This window comes from Gymnoscopelus microlampas (assembly GCF_963454915.1).
Source record: "Gymnoscopelus microlampas genome assembly, chromosome: 4".
In the NCBI taxonomy this organism is placed as follows: domain Eukaryota; kingdom Metazoa; phylum Chordata; class Actinopteri; order Myctophiformes; family Myctophidae; genus Gymnoscopelus; species Gymnoscopelus microlampas.
The window spans coordinates 4,911,075-4,930,199 of NC_139941.1; the positions used below are offsets into that span (position 1 = coordinate 4,911,075).

Below are 19,125 nucleotides of genomic sequence, written 5' to 3' on the forward strand. Positions count from 1 at the left end.
CAGATCTATAAGAGGTCTCTAAGCGAATCTATAGGCTCACAAAGCATCCGTGGCACTTTGTGAGCTTATAGATCGGCTATTTTCAATATAAGTACACATCGGGCTTGAATGTCCAAGACAGAAGCATGGGTCCAGGATGGGCTAGTCTCGCGTCGCCAGACAACTATTCCACAATCTCCGAATGCTATCCACCTGTTTCATAGGCTTGTGTTTTCCACTTCCTGTCGGATTTCATTGGATATCATTAGTCATCTGACCGGTTTCATTGGATTTCATTGGATCAAAAGACAGGAAGTGGAACACAGTGAAAAGCCTAGGAAACAGGGGAATATAGAGTCAGTGGAACTACAGGCAGGAAGCTGTCATCTCTTCGTCATTTCACAAAATATATTGACATACATCGTTGTCAGGTAGAAACATTGCATCTCCATAGTTCAACTTATCAACCTACTACATCACACTACAAGTGTCACACAAAAGTAGCAAAAATAGCCCATCTAAAAGCTCATAATACGTTGCATTGTTTCTACCGGTGTCTACAAGCTCACGTCGTGTGCTTGTATTTTTTTATTTGAATCTAAGGACTGACAGATACAGAGATCCCCATATATGGGCATATCAGCATGCCATGGGCATATAATGATGACATCAGGGATTTCAATATATGGCCATAAAAGGGACAAGGACTGACAGATGCAGAGATCTCCATATATGGGCATAAAAGGGACAAGGACTGACAGATACAGAGATCTCAATATATGGGCATATCAGTCAGATGACTATAGAGATGACTATACCGATGACTATATATGTCTATAGAGATGATAGAGATGACTATAGATGGCAGGGAGTATAAGATGACATGAACTTGCTGTGACAGTCCTCTGTAGCCACGCCCTGAAGTCTAATGTGTTCTTGGAGGGAGGAATTGGAACTAGTCTCTCATTTAAGGTACCTTGGAGTCATTTTCGACTCAAACTTGACCTATCAAGGAACACATATAGAATACTGTTTCACAAACTGGTCATTTGCTGGTGCCACAAGCATCAAACCTGACTCCCCCTCCCCTAAGGGAATGTATTCATAGGAAGAGGGCCACAGGCTGTGGCACTAGGTCAGACTCCAGAGAGTCCACCACTGGCGGACCACCTTTGGATAAAATGTCCTCTCCATCAAAGGTTGTTCAGACTGGAACCGTCTCCCAGTTACCCTAAGCCTTAGGTAACATGCTCAGCCTTCAAAGGACAATTAAAACAGTGGTTGAAAGATGTAATGGTTTTGCACACTAGGCTGCTTTTAGGGGTGCCAGGTAGCTGTGTACCTACCAGAGAGTAGGGTTGTCTATCCTTTTGTTTAGCCAGGTGGTAGTCTATAGGAATACAAGAAGACTCACCCCAAGACAAACTCACCCCAACTGAAAAAGGAAAACTCACCCCGGGGGTAGGAACACTCACCCCGGGGGGTGGGTAAACTCACCCCAGGATCTGAGAAAACTCACCCCGGAACACTCACCCCGGGGGTAGGAAAACTCACCCCAGAAAAATCAATGGTGTAAAGTACAGTGAGTTTTTGTTTTGTGGGTGGGTTTAACCTTTCCCCTCTACACCAAGTCTGTATGTTTAAAAAAGGCACATCTACCGGCTTGTGAGCTTTCCTTTTTCACAGAATACTTTCATAATGAGACACGTTTAATCCATACTGGATTAAATTCTGTTTTTGAAGGTATAGAATTACCAAATTATGTTGTTCAATGATATTTTTGTGTTTAAAATATTGTCATCATTGTCCATGTAGACAGGAGGCAAGATTATATTGATTTCAGCAGAAAAGCCCAAAACTTGTAGAAACACTGCTCTAAATATCAGGTTTACACATAAGCTACAGTACAAGTTGCTGTTCACCATAACACAACACAAGAGGTCAAATGTAGGAATAGATCAGTTTATTTGACAAAAGAGGCAGTGTAAAACAACAGGTCAGAACACAGTTACTACAACATAACTGCATAGAAAAAAATGACCAAAAGTGCCTATCTGAGCTGTTAGAGGAAAAAAAAAATCAAATGTCAAAAAAGGAAAAGTGTTTAATGCATGTTTTACAATTTCTAAAAACTAAAGTTCTCAAACAATGCATGTGTGCTATGCAATGTTCTATAATGTTATCATTTATACCAGCAAAGTAGTAGGTAACTAAATATCCTAGGTAAAAAATAGGGGAAAGTGTTTAATGCATGTTTTACAATAGTGAAATGTATATCTAATAGTAACTAAAGTTCAATAATGCTTACCAAAAGCTTTTCTCACAAATGTGTTCACACAGAAAACAAAACATTATACCTGTGTTTTACCTTCACTGGAGTTTTTCTTCATTTTTCTTTGTTAAGTAAGTATGTGTTTGCATTATACACATTGGAATGTTCACTTTTCTGATGAAATCTACCTTGTATTTAAAGCACTTTAATTAGCTAAATGTAATTTAACAACATAATTTGACATTGGAATGTTCATTTCTCTGGGTTCCTACCTTTGTTTGTTTGTTTGATGGGGGGCACAGGAGTGAAGGGGAGGAGGGGGGTTGACCACTTAACACTAATATCCCATTCCACTTAATGATTCATTGTTTGATATCTAAGGTGGATGGGGCAAGGTGTGGAGCTGGAGACACATAGCAAATGACCTTGCTATTTGCATTCCTTGTTCACTTTTCTGATGAAATCTACCTTGTATTTAAAGCACTTTAATTAGCTAAATGTAATTGAACAACATCATTTGGTAATTCTATACCTTCAAAGAAAGAATTTAATCCAGATATGGATTAATCCAGATATGGATTAAACATCATTATGAAAGCATTCTGTGAAAATGGAAAGCTCACAAGCCGGTAGATCTACCTTTTTTTAAACATTGGGGTGAGTTTTCCACAAAGTTGGGGTGAGTCTTCCGGGGTGAGTTTTCTCAGGTCCTGGGATGAGTGTTCCTACCCCCGAAAATCTTGGGGGTGAGTTTTCCTACCTCTGGGGTGAGTCTTCCGGGGTGAGTTTTCCTACCTCTGGGGTGAGTTGGTTTTGGGGTGAGTCTTCTTGATACCGTCTATAGGAGCCATACAAAGGACTCATCATAACACTTTGAACCATAATGTGGAACATATTCAATTCACGTATTGTATTGCCAGGAGTAGGTTACAAAGACGATATCGCATACCAAAGGAATCAACCATTCAATAAACCACCATAACATAAATCATGTTGTTGTATAGCATCACAAAAGAAAAAAAAGACCAAACACTCGCAAATCCCAGCATTAGAATGAAAAAAAAAACAGTTAGTTTCTTCACCAAAGCTGCTTCTACCTGGTTCTGTTGTTCTGAAGGAATTTGGAGCAATCATGTGCAAATGAGGTTTCTATAGAGAAATGAATAACAAGAGGACGTAGAGAGACACTCTCACACATGAGGACATGGATAGAGTTGTTAATTGTACATGTAAATGGCAGCATGACATGTAGAATGGTAAATGGCAGCAGGACATGTAAGTTCTTCATACAAGAAAGAAGGAGGACAAAAATAATAAAGAAATGTTTATTTGTTCAGCAAAGACAGTGATAACACAACAATGCAATCAAACAACTAGGTGTAATGTTAAACCTACCATGATAACATGGTATCTATAGCAGCAATCAGGAACTTGCCTATGCCCCCCTCAACAAACCCCCCCCCCATACCTTCTACCCCCCAACTCCGCCACCTGCAATACCCCCCCACTCCCAATCCCATACCCCCCAACTGCCATCCCACAAGTATTACCATTCACATTTTTTGATCAACTCACACTCTTGGTGTGATAAAAGTTTCACCACCTGACACTAATCATTAGCAATCAACAAGGCAATGCCATTAACTTGACAGTTACTAACAAATACTTAAATAGTAAGGGTGGAAGACACTTTTTTATTTTGAAAATAATTGATTACTACAAACTGAAAGACATTTAGATGGTCTACATAACACAGAATTCCAAAGTTTCAGCTCTGTCTGCTGCTCAACTAGTTCTGGTGCAGATAAGAGGTTTTGCGCTTCAACATTTTAGCACTAATTGGCACTGAACAAGATAGGAGGTTTTAGTCAAATGACCTTTCTGACTAAATGAGGGGCGGGACTATCTTGCAGACAGACTGAGGATGTGCAGCATAGCCTATAGTCCTCATCCACAGTGAAATCTGAAAATCATGAAATTTGCACTTAGGATCACTATTTAGTTTATTCTGCCATGGGTCACCACTACGAGGACGTTGGTGTGAGCATCATTCTCGTGCATGGCGATGCTAATATACATGTAATAGGTTCATAACAGCTGCTTAAAAGAACAACAATGGGTAATCATGATGCATGTTTCTGATCCTTTCTAATGAAGCGCACTGTTATCAATATGTATACATTGATATGTGTGCATGACCTTTTAGACTGCTTAACTGAGTAAAACTAATTCCACGTTGACCAAATTAGGATTTTTCTTCAGTGTGAATTCCCTGGTGTCTTTTAATGTGGGCCATTATAGGGAAGTGTTGTCCACACTGTTCACATCCATAGGGTTTCTCTCCACTGTGAATTTGTTGGTGTCTTTTTTAGGTTGGACATCTCAGAGAAGTGTTGTCCACACTAGTCAAATCCATAGGGTGTCTCTCCAGTGTGAATTCTCTGGTGTGTTTTAAGGGTGGACATTCGAGAGAAGTGTTTTCCACACTGATCACATCCATAGGGTTTCTCTCCAGTGTGAAATTTCTGGTGTGTTTTAAGGGAGGTCATATCAGAGAAGTGTTGTCCACACTGGTCACATCCATAGGGTTTCTCTCCAGTGTGAATTCTCTGGTGTCTTTTAAGGTGGGCCATTATACGGAAGTGTTGTCCACACTGATCACATCCATAGGGTTTCTCTCCAGTGTGAATTCTCTGGTGTGCTTTCAGGCTGGACATTAGAGAGAAGTGTTGTCCACACTGCTCACATCCATAGGGTTTCTCTCCAGTGTGAATTCTCTGGTGTGTTTTAAGGGTGGACAATTGAGAGAAGTAATGTCCACACTGGTCACATCCATAGGGTTTCTCTGCAGTGTGAATTCTCTGGTGTGTTTTAAGGCTGAACATTAGAGAGAAGTGTTGTCCACACTGGTCACATCCATAGGGTTTCTCTCCAGTGTGAATTGTCTGATGTCTTTTAAGTTCGTACATGTAATTGAAGCGTTGTCCACACTGATCACAGCAGTGTCGTCTTGGCTTGGCCAAGTTTCTTTGTTCATTCACTGCTGGTAGCACAGGGAAGCCAGACTGATGATTCAACACTGGATTGCAGAAAGACAAAGGAAATATGGTTGAGAAGTGGGAATGGAGTATAAATGTACAACTTCGTTACATTAAGCTGTTCCCTAGATATAGCTATAGATATAGATATAGATATAGATATAGGTATAGGTATAGATATAGATATAGATATAGATATAGGTATAGGTATAGATATAGATATAGATATAGATATAGATATAGATATAGATATAGATATATATATAGGTATAGATATAGCAAACGAGCAACAAGCTTAGACAACAAAGGAGACACAGAAAAACAAAAATAAAGATAAAGAATATACAACAAAGTTAAAGGTCAAATTAAAATGAAACACACATTTAAAAAATAATAAGATTGAGACAAGTAGTGAGACTGCTTAATTTAAAACTTGAAAACTAAAGTAATAAAACATTTGTACGACAGAGCAGGGAAATAAAACTAGAGAGGTAGAGAAAGTAACATACCATTTTCTTTGGGTCCCTCCTGTTCAGCAGAACTGTCCCTGGTTGGGTTGAGAGAGTCCATCTTCCACTGAATTCTGGAGTCCACAGTCAGATCTGATCAGAAATGATTGATATCCTGGAGGAGTTGTGGATAAATTACAACTACACACTCTTCTTATACTACAGAGCCTGGGGTGGAGCCAGTGACTGCTTTGAATGATTGGACAAAGAGAACAATACAACCTTCTCTCCACCAATCAAAACCTAACATACTTATACATGCCCCTCCCCCAGACACGCTCCATCCATGCAACCTTCTAGAAACTGTTGACTTTCTGTTGCAAGAGAACCAAGAGCATCCATTTGTGGATGAATTCATTTGTAATCTTCATGCAATTCAAATGTGTCTTAATTGCTATAAGATTAATATAAGATATCTGCATATAACACCCTGTATTTATAAATGCATTTATTACAAAATGCATGCACAGTAAACAGACAATCAGTATATTCAGACTTTAACAATGTTGTATTCACTCATTAATGAATATATGAGTGAATATGAAACAATTCTCTCATCAAAGTCAGGTCTTAAGATGGGATGTACAATGTTCTGCTTATTAACCCTTGTGTCCTGGTGAGAGGTTCAAGGTGCAACAGCTGACCAAATGAGATGTTTTATTGTCAAATGTTTTTCATTGAGGTATATTTAAGTGTTTTCTGTGTTCTAAACCCTGGTGGTGTGGGCTGCTTTGTGAATGTAATTAAGTTACCATAAACACATTACATAAATAGTTCACCTCAAACTATCTCTTGATATGAAAAGTGAAATATACATCTAATTTCACCTTTTTCTGTAACGGTCATCACTGCTAACCATTTCTCATGTCCTGCTTTCATTTACATTTACAATAAACAACTCTAGTCATGTCCTTGTGTGGATGAGTCTCTCTCATCTCAATCTTGCTATTCAAGCAGAGCCATTAAGATAGAAAGGCCATTCAGGTTCCTATCTTACACGATTGCTCCAAATTCCTTCAGAACAATACAACCTGGTGTGGTCAAGGAATAACTGCTTTCTATATTCTGTTCATAGTCTTCATTGTACATCACAGCATCTTCATTTATTTGGCAAACATCTTGTGTTCTCTAGAATCACACAGTCTTTAGAAACACCTCCCTCACCCACTTCACACCTACACCGCAGCATTCCTTTTGTCTTGTGAATGATGCTTAGCTGTCTTTAGAAAATGACCTATATCCATGCAAATGTGGTCATTGATTACATGATATGTCACTATCTCACCAGGTGGCCCTGGTGTGTGAACAACTGACAGGAATAATCTGACCCCAAATAACAGGCTTTTGTGGATTAACATGGTCATATTTTGTTTCTAGAAGAACATTTTGGAATGTTAAAGTTGCACACGCGTATCCATGGACTATTTAGTGGAAATCAAGGAAGGGGAGTAATCTGAGAGCTTCATGATCAAAGTTAAATGAGTTCTGTCCGTCTATTTTAGTCTTTAGTCTGGTCTGATTATCTACTATTATCTACTATTATTGTGGGATCACTGTAGCGATCACACTAATGTTATCTTCACTAGTTATTATAATTATTATTCCGCCTGTGTGTTGATTTGTCAAGCTTCACGTGACATCACAATATGTAATATAAATAGACAGATTAATCAGGAACAGTACTTTCTAGTGTGATACGATCAACATTCTTAGCGATCCCACACTGTTTCTTCAGGGGCCCGTTCCACGAAACCTGGATTAGGGATAAACCGGGTTTAATCGGCTATCCTGGCTTAAATTATCCAGGAAGCGGTTTCACGAAAGCTGAGTTAGCTTGGCAGATTAACTTAGCCAGTAAACCTGGATATGTTTATCCATGATCCAGTTTCACGAAAGAAAATTGAAGCAATCCTGCCTTAGTTACCATGGCAATTTAGCTGTGAAGTTAGCCTGGTCCGGACCAGGCTAACAGCCAAGCTTTATTAATCCAGTGCCTTGTTCTTCAGTTTTTTGTGAAATAGCTGTTAGTCCAATGACTCCAATCGTAAACCAATGAGTTTTTCCACACTTAATCAATTCTTATGCGAAAATCGAAGATCTACAAGCTCGGAAAAAAATTGTCTTATAGCGGCCGGGGGTCCACGGGGGTCCCCGTGGCAGCCGGGGGTCCACGGGGGTCCCCGTGGTGGCCGGGGGTCCACGGGGGTCCCGTGGACCCCTGGCCACCATGGGGCCCCCCGTGTACCCCGGACCCCCGGCCCCCCGTCGGGGGTCAACGGGGGTCCGGGAGTACACAGGGGGCCGGGTACTCCCGAACCCCCGTTGACCCCTGGCCCCGTGTACCCCTGGACCCCCGTTGACCCCCGTTGACCGGGGACCCCCGGCCGCCAAAAGGGAAGCTTTTCACTTGTAGATCTTCGATTTTAGAAATTAAAAATTAGAAAATTATTCTAAGTGTTTATAATTATAATTCCAATATTCACATGCATAAACTCCTCATATTTAAGCCTAACTGAATTATATATTTATTGACTTGTATATAAATTAGTTGCATATTTTATGACAACTTTTGCATTTAATTTGCTAATTCGCTTTCTCTGGATCTATATTTATTGCGGCCGTGTTTCCTTTCTTGCTTATTATACATTTTAATTCCTTGTATGATTCCATGAGCTGCTGCAGTGCTGCTGTTCAGCCACAGAGAAGAACGCCACTCTGGTTTTGGGCTCCATGATTGGTCAAGTTCAAGGACTCTGCTATCGACTTTCATGGTCTTTTATAGGAATAGGTGAACTCACATTCAGGCTGGTTTAACGATCCTGGCTTGACAAAGTCACTCCTTCTCAGCCAGGCTTGGCGTTCGTGGAACTGAATAAACCAGGCTGAACAGCGCAGGCTTGTCAAACCTGGATTTTCCTTTTAAACCAGGATAATTTAATTCCGCTTTCGTGGAATAGACCCCAGGAACAGTACTTTCTAGTTGTTATTGTTATTGTTTTAAAGTCTTATGTGTAAGACTGTACAACTGTGTCTCTCACATAACAGTCATTGCAGGTCTAAACCCTAGTGGTGGTGGTGGGTTTCAAGTTAAAGAACCAGACACTCCGTCTTTATTTATCTGTATTGATTGAATACTTTATTAATCAGAAATGTAAACAGCATGTGGTACAGTTTTACATTAAGGCACCAACACAAACAAGTCCTGGCGACATGTTTCAATTGTGGTCCCATACTGTCAATTAATCAACAAAGCATAAAAAATACACTCAATGTACACAAGAGATGGGAAAATTATGTACCTCCCATTGTAGTCTCCTAAAATATGTTTTTTTTAGACCAATTTTGAAAGAGAATTGTACAAGCGAAGTGTTTTACCCTGTATGAATCATCATGTGTCTTTTCAGGTGGTTATTAAAAGTGAATCGTTTGCTACAAACTGTACAAACAAATTCCCCTGTATGAATCTTCATGTGTATTTTCAGATCTCCATTAAGAATAAAGCTTTTGTTACAAACTGTACAAGTGAATGGCCTTTCCCCTGTATGTATACTCATGTGTCTTTTCAGATGTTGACTATGGTAGAAGCTTTTGCTACAAACTGTACAGCTATAAGGGTGTTCCCCTTTATGAATCCTCATGTGCTTTTGCAGGTGATGAGTATGTTTAAAGCTTTTGCTACAAATTGTACAAGCAAAGGGCTTTTCCACTGTATGAGTAATCATGTGATATCTTAGATTAGATTTTACACTAAAGCTTTTGCTACACAATGCACACGTAAAGGGTTTTTCTCCAGTATGAATGCTCATGTGGGTTTTCAGAACATCCTTACGAGTAAATTCTTTGCTACACACTGTACAAGCAAAAGGCTTTTCCCCTGTATGGATCCTCATGTGTCTTTTCAGGTGGTTGTAAAGAATAAAGCTTTTACTACAAACTGTACAGGAAAAGGTCTTTTCCCGTGGATGACTCATCATGTGTCTTCTCAGAACACCCTTGTGACCGCAGTCTTTGCCACACTCTGTACAAGTAAAGCTTTTCCTTTCTGTTTGACTACTCATGGATGGCATTTGTCCTTCCACATTTTGTGTCTTATGTGATTTCAGTGTGTTTAAAACCAACTCATTATTCCCGGTCTCCCACTCATCACTGTCTTCAGTGTCTGATTTCACTGTGTTTAAAACGGACTCATTATTCCTGGTCTCCCACTCATCACTGTCTTCAGTGTCAGATTCAGAACAGTGTGAAGAGAGGAGCTGGTCATCACTAGTTGGATGTGATGGTACCCAGTACTCTATGTAAGCTTGTGTTTTCATGTGTTCAGTTGAGGTGCTGGCTGGAGGGTCTGTATCTCTGTTTTCATCACCATCTTCACTTTTCACTGCTAGTAATGTCAATGTTGACCCACTAGCCTCCTCTGGTCTTAGAAGTACCTCCTCCTGTTCTTCTTTAATCTGTGGAGGTTCTAGTTTCACCGGGACCAGACTGGGAATCCTCTCCTGCCGTTCAATCCTCTCCTCCTCTTTATATACAGGAAGGACTTGGAGATCTAGGAGAAGGACAGAGCAGGTAACTTCAGAGAGAGCAACTCAATGTGTTTTAACCCAACCCTGAGGCCGGTTCTAAAACGCCTTCTAAATCCTGACCTAAGTTTTCTGAAAAACTTCAAATATGTATTAAAAAGTCAAAATGTCTGCGTACAAAGTATGAATAATTGTTCACAGGTTCTATTTAACTGTACTGACCAACAAATCAGTAACCAGTATTTGCAATACATAGTGATGAAGACAGATGAGAAATTCCAGGAACCGTTAATGCAAATACGATGGAACCGGCTCCGGTTCTTCAATCTCAGATCCGGGTCAGAAAAATAACCAGTTCCGGGTCCCAACCCTAGTCATAACATGTATTATAAATTACACAAAATAAAACAAAAAGATCAAATGTTACATCAAGTACGCAATGCACTATTTTGACCCATACCACCCTGTATACCTCCACCTGACCTGCAACATGATCATGTCATTTTGACTCTCCCCAAATTCATGGTTCAAGATCAGAGCTCTTTGCTGGTCAAACTGTATGCGCAACAGAGAAAGAGCAGCAGTCCCACAATGTAAGACCAGATTCCAGAATTCCTACATGGAAGGGGCTTTGTATGTACACAAGTGCAAGTGTGCGTGTTACTCACGGCTTGTTTCAGTGTAGTGGTTGTTGTCCTCAAGGTTGGAGATGGAAGTCATGCAGGCAGCAGAGCTCAGGTCCTGACTCAGGTCTGCTGAGTCATAGTGACTGGATAGACCACCATCAATGGTAGACATCTGCTTTATACAACACACACACACACACACACACACACACACACACACACACACACACACACACACACACACACACACACACACACACACACACACACACACACACACACACACACACACACACACACACACACACACACACACACACACGTTATTATTCCATTTAAACTAGTGCTATAACCATGGATTAAAGCAAAAATAAAACTGTTTATGGCCAAGTCCTAATGTGTGATTTGTGAATGGAGCCCCCCACACTAGCACTGTTTCCTTTTTTTCGCGGAAGCACCATGAAACCCTCAGTTTCACGGTGGGTTTGACTACTCGGCGAGTTATTTACTTCCAGGCTGATCATGAAACCTGCTCACATTTTTAACAGCCAATCATGTGCGCGAAAAAAGCTGGAAACACAGGCTACGCCAATCATGTGCGAGAGATCTACAAGCTATGGGGCAGACGTACTATGGGCCATACACCGTATCTTAGCAACAACGAAAGCGTCAACTCTCATTGGTCGTGTCATGCTGCCAGCATCAAATACTCGCTCACACAGCTCGCTGCCGCCATCACAGCCAGACGCAGCAACGAGGGCTCCGTGATAGTTGTGCGAGCTGAGCTGGACAGCACAATCACCGTCATTTCTCTAATAAATCGCCCTGTCATTCTTATTGTCAAGACTTTTAGGTCACTGCACCCTGCTACTAATGTAACGAATGTTTATGTCCACTACTGTGATAGCGTTCGTTGTATTTGAATGATTAACATGGTGCTTAACATGAGCTGTTAACATGCGGCTAACGCTAACGGACTTGGTGTTGGAGCGTGGTGCTGATGTTTGTTGTGCGAAGCTTAACGTCAGAGTGTTGTGACGTTCAGTTTTACCACACATTAAAGGTCTTTGTCATGGTCCTTCAAACGTGTATAGAAAGTTTTAACAAAAAATTCCACTCCATTGATCCATGGCAGGTGTTTTTCTCTCACATTTCTAAAGCCTTTTCAACTCCAATGAAAAAATTAATCTTTGCCTGTGGGTGTCGCTGGTGAGGGATTTTGCCTGTCAATCATCGCCTCTGCTCCCCCCCCCCCCCCCCAAAGGAAAGGATAGGGGAGGGGCGAGGAGGAGAGTGGGCGGGATTAATCGGCTGTGACCTCACTGCCGAAGGGCCAAGCTCAGATTACTTTTCAGCCTAATTATTCAGAAACCCCCAGACCACAGAAAATCCACTGAATGTTCAAAGTTCAGATTTTTGGGGTGTAATTGAGGTCATAACCCCCCCCCCCCAAAAAAAAAAAGTGAAAATGAATGTCATAGAACCTTTAAGAGGGTTCTACCTGGGCCCTAGGTGTATCCCAACTTGGCAAGTGTGGGGCTGCTGTGGGTCCCATATGGTTTCAAGGTGGGCTGAACTATAAGGGCCTACAGTGGGCAAAGTCAGCGGGATCCACTTGGGTCCCACGTGGGCTTGCCCGTGTGGGCTATACGTGAGTTCTACCTGGGCCCTAGCCTCGATCTCCAGGCTTTTATTTTCTTTCGCGTTTTGTTCAAAAATAAGAGGCTGGACCAGGCTGTTGACATTCCTGGCATAGGAAGTGGGAGTCAACCTTTCATTTCCCCAACCAACCAGAGTGCAGTGGGCGTCGCTCTAAATATTGTGACGTCAGGGCTCTCAATACTGCACATTGGGGGACGAAGAGGGGCGCGGGGCGGGCGCACAGATCGGTGAACCAATGGGATTCAATGGATGTTTTTTCCGCCCCTCTATGCCAGATATCAGACATGCTAGAGGGTCTTTACTGACCGAGCCATGGCCCCACTGGCCCTCATGACGCTATGCCACTGATATGCGCGGGCGCTAGAGGTGAGGCCCGCGCAGTGGACCGAACTTCTAGTCATACCAATTATGCTGACCTCCTGGAGCTTGCTGAACTACTTGGCTGGCAGTATTTTGAAAGGTAAAAGTTGATGCTTGCCTTTCTTTAATCAACATCATGACCAAGTTTGTCATATTCAATCTAGGCTCATTTGGTCTCTTTAAGATTGGGAAGAGAACCAATTACACATCTCACAGAATTGTGGAAGATATGCTAGAAATCCAGGGCACTGTTCTTGGAGAGCCAATCCTCAAATAGATCTGTGAATCTGAGGCAATAGGGCAAGCAAGGCTGATATCACTCCCTGGCTGCGGCTAGCCCCGCCCCCGGTCGGTGGTGTCGACATCTCCCTTCACTCAGAGTTTCACTAATAGTAGCCTGCTAGTTGGTGCTCTTTCAGCAGTGTTTTGCCAAAATGGGAATGAATTGTTGTATGAAAACTGTTCCACGGCTTCTCACCATTGACGAGTTGAGAATAAAGGGGCTAAAATGGACAACAAACTAACTTTTCACCGCATTCCCAAATGGAAGCCAGCCAGGTCTCCCAATGTAACAAAGAGACGATTCATGGCTTGGTTGTCTGACAGCCCAGATGACAGAAAAAGACGTGGAAGAAACACGCAAGATAGCACACCTCAGGATCCATGTAGAGAGGGTTATAGGCACCATATATTAAATGGTAGGGTACCCATCACTTTGATGCATACACCTAGCCTGGTTCCAAACAGGCTGATAATCAGGCTAGCATAAACCAGGTGTGGGTAGGACATGACAATCCTTGACAAAGTTGTCTGAGCGTGCTGTGATCTGATTAACCAGCACCAGCGTGGTTCTGAAACAATTTTTAATAGTACCCTTCTGCATAGTAAAAGCAGACATGAGGTTATGCTCTGTAGATACATTATCTGTTCCCTTTTTATGTACATAGTAACCTGTACATGTTTTCAAACAAAATACATAGTCTTTCTACATAAAATGATTACATGCAAATAGAACCGCATTCTTTCACATGGCTAAAATGCATAGGCCATTCTATCATTATGCAGTGTTTTCATTCAATGCAAATATAACCGAATCCTGATGATGGCTCAGGTCACCAGTTGCCTCACATGTTAATGATCACATTATAATATGGATGGGCAGAGATCATTTTACTCCTCTTTGAGCCTGATGAGTTTCCTTTTTTATACACATAGTAACCTGTAAATGTACCTTGTTTTCAAATAAAATACATCTTCATGTGACGTTGACTTACAGTGGTTACTTTGTAGATTTTGATTATTACAAAACATACAGTAACCACTTCAGCCCATACATTTCGGCCATTTGAAAATAGCCGATCTACAAGCATTGTGAGCTTGTAGATCTGCTATTTTCAAATGAGTATACATTTTATACATTTGAAAGTTAGTTTTTGCAGTTGGCTTTTAACATTGTTGATGTAATTCATTGGATGTGCCGCTGTGTGTACAAGCTATATAGTAGTGTACCCTGTTGGATGGGTCTGTAGACTGGTAGTGACCCAACCAACATGGTGAATATTGGCCACGCCCCCCAAACCACTCCCCCACCCAAGCGAACTTTGCCAGCCCTATTGGGCTGGAGGTAGATGAGACCACAGGTGTGTCTGTTAAGAGCAGCTTAACAGACACACAGCTTAACAGACACAACCTAATGTCCACACATTAGGTTAAATGTAATTCAGAGAATGGCAACAATTATCTAAGATTTGTTTTAAAAAGATCTTGCGTTTAATCTGTTCAGACGGCTCTACGGCTTGGGGACACATGGAGCACCACTCATGAGACTGGTATGAACTACCAACAAAAAAACAAGGTTGACATTCACTGCTTAAAAACAGAATCATCAATATAAAACTGTTTTTGTTTAAGTGGCTACAGGACGCACACCACCTCGCTGTGGCTGTCGAGTGGCTTATATATGGACTCATTCAGGGACCTCTTACAGCAGCTACACATGCATTTTGTTGCTGTCAGGCAGAAAGCTCTTATTTCCATATTTCCTTTTGTGTTTTTTCCCTAAATGATTGCCCATTTGATATTATACTACAGAGTCACACAAAAGCATCAAAAGTAGCAGATCTACAAGCTTGAAACGCGGCGTGAAGCGACACGTTTTGAGCTTGTCGATCTGCTACTTTAGCTATTTTTGAATTTGAATCCTGAAAAGTAACAGTTTTGGACATAATGAGGTTTCCACCCGACAGACGATTTCAGGAATAGTGCTAACCACACAGCTGTACACAGTGCTTGGGCCTGGACAACCTGAAAGTGAAGGTAATATAAAGGGGAAACTATCTATTATTCCATATTTGGAATACCAACCTTTCACATCAGAATGCTGCTTAGTTCACATGCAGTAACACAGTTTTAAAGTCCTGTACAGCTTTCTGGCCACCTACCACTTTGTGGCATCCGTTTACCTGTAAGCAGATGTGCTGCCACATCTCAACAGGATGTCTAAGGTGTTTCATAAGGAACATGTAAACTTCCTGGCTGTGAAAGTTCAGGTACCTTCCATACCTTCCAATATCTCATATTTTAAGACACCAGTGACCATCCAATGCTCTCTCTCTCTCTATTTGTCATTAGACAATTAGATAAAATAGCTTTAATATCATTATAACATCTAAAAAAATACAGTGATTGTCTCCGCCAGGCCGAAAGGCATGGCGAGAGAGTATGTTTTACCCCCTGTCCGTCCGTGTGTCCTGTCCTGTCTGTGTGTTACCAGCTAATCTCCGGCACCGTTGGCCCGGTCGCTGCGTGACTGTGCACACACTCCCTGGATGCCAATTCAGAACCTCTGCCCCAAAATGTTCACATGGGCCTGTTATAGCGCCACCAGGTGGCCGATTTGTGCAAAACCCACTTACTCCTATTTACTTGATACGAGTATAAATGTGAGTGTACTTTCCGGAGACTATTTAACGTCTGTCTACCTTTGTTATCCCACGGGGAAATTCTATTCCATTTAAAAGGGATTGGGGAAACAAACAGGGGGAACACCAGATACTACACCAGATATATACAATTTAACCTGGCAATGCAGTTGTTGGATTAGCGCGAGTTGGCACTGGCAGTGGCAGCATTAGGTTAGGCACAATCATAGAGTTATAATAATATTATAACTCTATGATTGTGCCTAACCTAATGCTGCCAGAGCCGTATATCTAGAGGGCGGATTGCCCCGCCCCCAGCTATTCATTTCTATTAAAGTGCTCGGTGGCGTTTTGAAGCACCCGGAAGTAAGAAATATTGGTTCCATGGAACCAATATGGATCCATTCCATTGATTCCATGGCTCAGCTTTGACCACCCGGCTTGGCTACTACCGTAGTTCTTGGGGTCTTGGGCACAATAGGCACTATGCACAGCAGCCATATTGGAAAGAAATTGGGCCTCTTCCTTACTTCCGTTTTACCAATGATACTAATGAAGGCTCTGTTCCATTTCATGTAGCACAGTGGTTCTCAAACCTTTTCATTTCAAGGACCGCCATAACTATGAGAGTGGTTCCATTTGTACACTCTCAGAGTTACACACCTTTTAAGAGGCCATTTGGAATCCCCTCAAGGAACCATGAGGGTCCCTCCCTGGACCACACTTTGAGACCCACTGGTCTCAAAGCACACTGCACACTGACTCTGTTTGACCAGAATGGAACAGAGCCTTCCTTAGTATCATTGGTAACACCAGTGAATAGCAATAGTTTCACAATATGAACTTACCTCCAACAGACTTCGCTGTGCGGGCATCCCAGTTGTTGGTTCAGCTGGTGTCACAGCTTTGGGACGTATTTGCCGTGGTGTTCTAGAAGGTGTAGGTTTCCTCTCCCGTTTATCTGGGGGTCCAGATGCCTCGGCACTGTCTTCAGGGGACGTCCGTGTTTCTACCGTTGAAGTAGCGTTAGCTGTTCCTGGAGGTCTTCTCTCTTTGTCCTCTCTTGCCCAGCGCCGTAAAATTGAAAAACCTTCTTCTATTCTTGCGAGCACGCGAAAACACGACCTACAAATCCGACACGATAATGAGGGTTTTTTACAAAGTGTTACACCTAATGCTATCAGGCGTTCGTAAACACTTTTTTCGTTTGCGGGCTTATCAAATATTTTCTTTGTATTCGTTAAAATTCCATACCTTATGCGCAGATTCGTGTTACAAAAACGGCAAAAATCTCCAACCTCCATGATAACGTTTTAGCTAACATACCACGATGCTCAAATGGACTACTGTTTACTTCGCTACAGTCGCACCTACTATGCGTCATGTAGACACGTCAATATGATTGCTTGGTGTTAGCACGCCCAGAAGGTGATAGACAGATGGGTCCCATCCAATCACTGGCCAAGTAGCTTGAAAAAAAAAGGGACCGCCCCTTCGGCTACCGACGAGGTCCCAGATGGAAGTAGGCTGTGTGAAACATACAAGTGTGCGTGCGTGCGCGCGCTTATATTATATGGTTTCTGCCCGACGCGCGCGGTGCAACACCCCCAACCCCCCCCCCCCCCCCCACACACACACACACACACAATTTGGATATCTTGGAAAAGTTCATTTTCTTCCGTTAACTTTAATATATTCCAGATGCATTGCACATACAGTTAAATATTTTTGTTTTAATCTTGATTATGGCAAAGCTCATAAAAAATATCTCAAAATATTAGAATATTACACGAGACCACTCAAAAGAAATATTTATAATACAGAAATGTCAACCATCTGAAAAGTATGTTAGACTGCCAGAATTTATTCATAATGTACTCACCCACTGCCAGCCATTTTAATTATTTTTTTATAGAAAAAATGTGAATTATTTGTCAGTTTATTTTTTAACATTGACGTGAATGGATTTTTTATTTTTTATATCTCCTAATTCGTTGTGAATAACGAAAAAAATGTAATACTCAAAATTAGAGAAACATTTTAGAAATTAAAAAACAAAATAGAAAAAAATAATAAAAAAGGGAGAATTCTCCCTATTGGCAGTGAAAAGGTGGATTTGCAATAGGGAGAATTCTCCCTATTGGCGGTGAATGCGTATGCCCTCAATACTTGGTCTGGACTACTTTTGAACACATTTTCATCAATGGGGCGTGGCATGAAGGTAATCAGCCTGTGGCACTGCTGAGGTGTTATGGAAGCCCAGGTTTGCTTTGATAGCAGCCGTAAGCTCATGTCTGTGTATTGTTGATTCTAGTGTCTCACACCGTCCTCTTGACAATACAACATAGCTTATAGGGGGTTCAGGTCAGGCCAGTTGGCTGGTCAGTTAAGCACAGTAATACCATGGTCAGTACATCAGTTACTAGTAGTTTTGGCACTGTGGGAAGGTGCCAAGTCCTGCTGGAAAAGTAAATCAGCATCTATAAGAGGTCTCAGCGGAACTATAAGCTCACAACGCATTGCATCCGTGGCACGTTGTGAGCTTATAGACCGGCTATTTTCAATCCAAGTACACATCAGGCTTGAATGTCCAAGACAGAAGCATGGGTCCAGGATGGGCCTAGTCTCGCGTCGCCAGACAACTATTCCACAATCTCCGAATGCTATATAGAGTCAGTGGAACTACAGGCAGGAAGCTGTCATCTCTTCATCATTTAAAAAAAAATATATTGAAATATATTTACATTTTATTTTTTTATTTCCATTTCTGCTAAGCAGCAAGGTACATATGCTTATGATATATATCATTTAGATTTATATTAGGATACATTTGCGCGACTGTAAAGACGAAACGGAAGTGAGGAGGAGGCTTCACATCCGCTTTATCGCTTGATCATTTTCAGAGCTTCCGTGCTCCAGACTGTATGACGGAAGCATAAAAGAATACTTCCGTCATACAGAGGTCTGAAAACGGCACTTTTCTGACCTCACTGGACGGTCCGCCACACTTTTTTCTACACCTCTCCGGCTTATCTGAGAGTGCGGCGTTGTAGGGGAGGCCTCCCCGCACGCGTGCGTATGTCAGAAGTGTTGGCATCCACAGCCGTCTCCTGTCCAGTGTCCACTATTGTCTGAAAACTGCACTTTTCTGACCTCTGACCTCACTGGATGTTCCGCCACACTTTTTTCTACACCTCTCCGGCTTATCTGAGAGTGTGGTGTTGTAGGGGAGGCCTCC

General features: G+C 41.8%; 1 protein-coding gene across 3 annotated transcripts; it reads right to left on the reverse strand.

Annotated features, from left to right (window-relative positions):
• Nucleotides 1-8,990: 8,990 nt before the first annotated feature.
• On the reverse strand, nt 8,991-17,238 carry LOC311043058 (uncharacterized protein). 3 transcript variants are annotated; one of them, XM_084054201.1, is made up of 4 exons: nt 17,142-17,238; nt 16,736-17,012; nt 10,987-11,119; nt 8,991-10,344 (listed from the first exon to the last, which is right to left on the reverse strand). In XM_084054201.1, exons 1-4 carry the CDS (start codon nt 17,189-17,191, stop codon nt 9,170-9,172), a joined length of 1,635 nt encoding a protein of 544 aa, XP_083910327.1. In that variant the 5' UTR covers nt 17,192-17,238; the 3' UTR covers nt 8,991-9,169. The 3 variants fall into 3 exon arrangements, with proteins under 3 accessions (XP_083910327.1, XP_083910326.1, XP_083910325.1); XM_084054200.1 differs by having other exon boundaries at nt 10,987-11,116; nt 16,736-17,218; XM_084054199.1 differs by having other exon boundaries at nt 16,736-17,218.
• Between the last annotated feature and the right edge of the window lie 1,887 nt (nt 17,239-19,125).

What these genes read in the sequence shown, in the direction of transcription:
- LOC311043058 (XM_084054199.1), bottom strand. Translation starts at nt 17,191, where the DNA reads ATGGAGGTTGGAGATTTTTGCCGTTTTTGTAACACGAATCTGCGCATA. An exon ending in CACAGCGAAGTCTGTTGGAG is followed by an intron (nt 11,120 to 16,735) that starts GTAAGTTCATAT and finishes TGTTGTATAAAG; the next exon opens with CAGATGTCTACCATTGATGG. An exon ending in CCACTACACTGAAACAAGCC is followed by an intron (nt 10,345 to 10,986) that starts GTGAGTAACACG and finishes TCCTTCTCCTAG; the next exon opens with ATCTCCAAGTCCTTCCTGTA.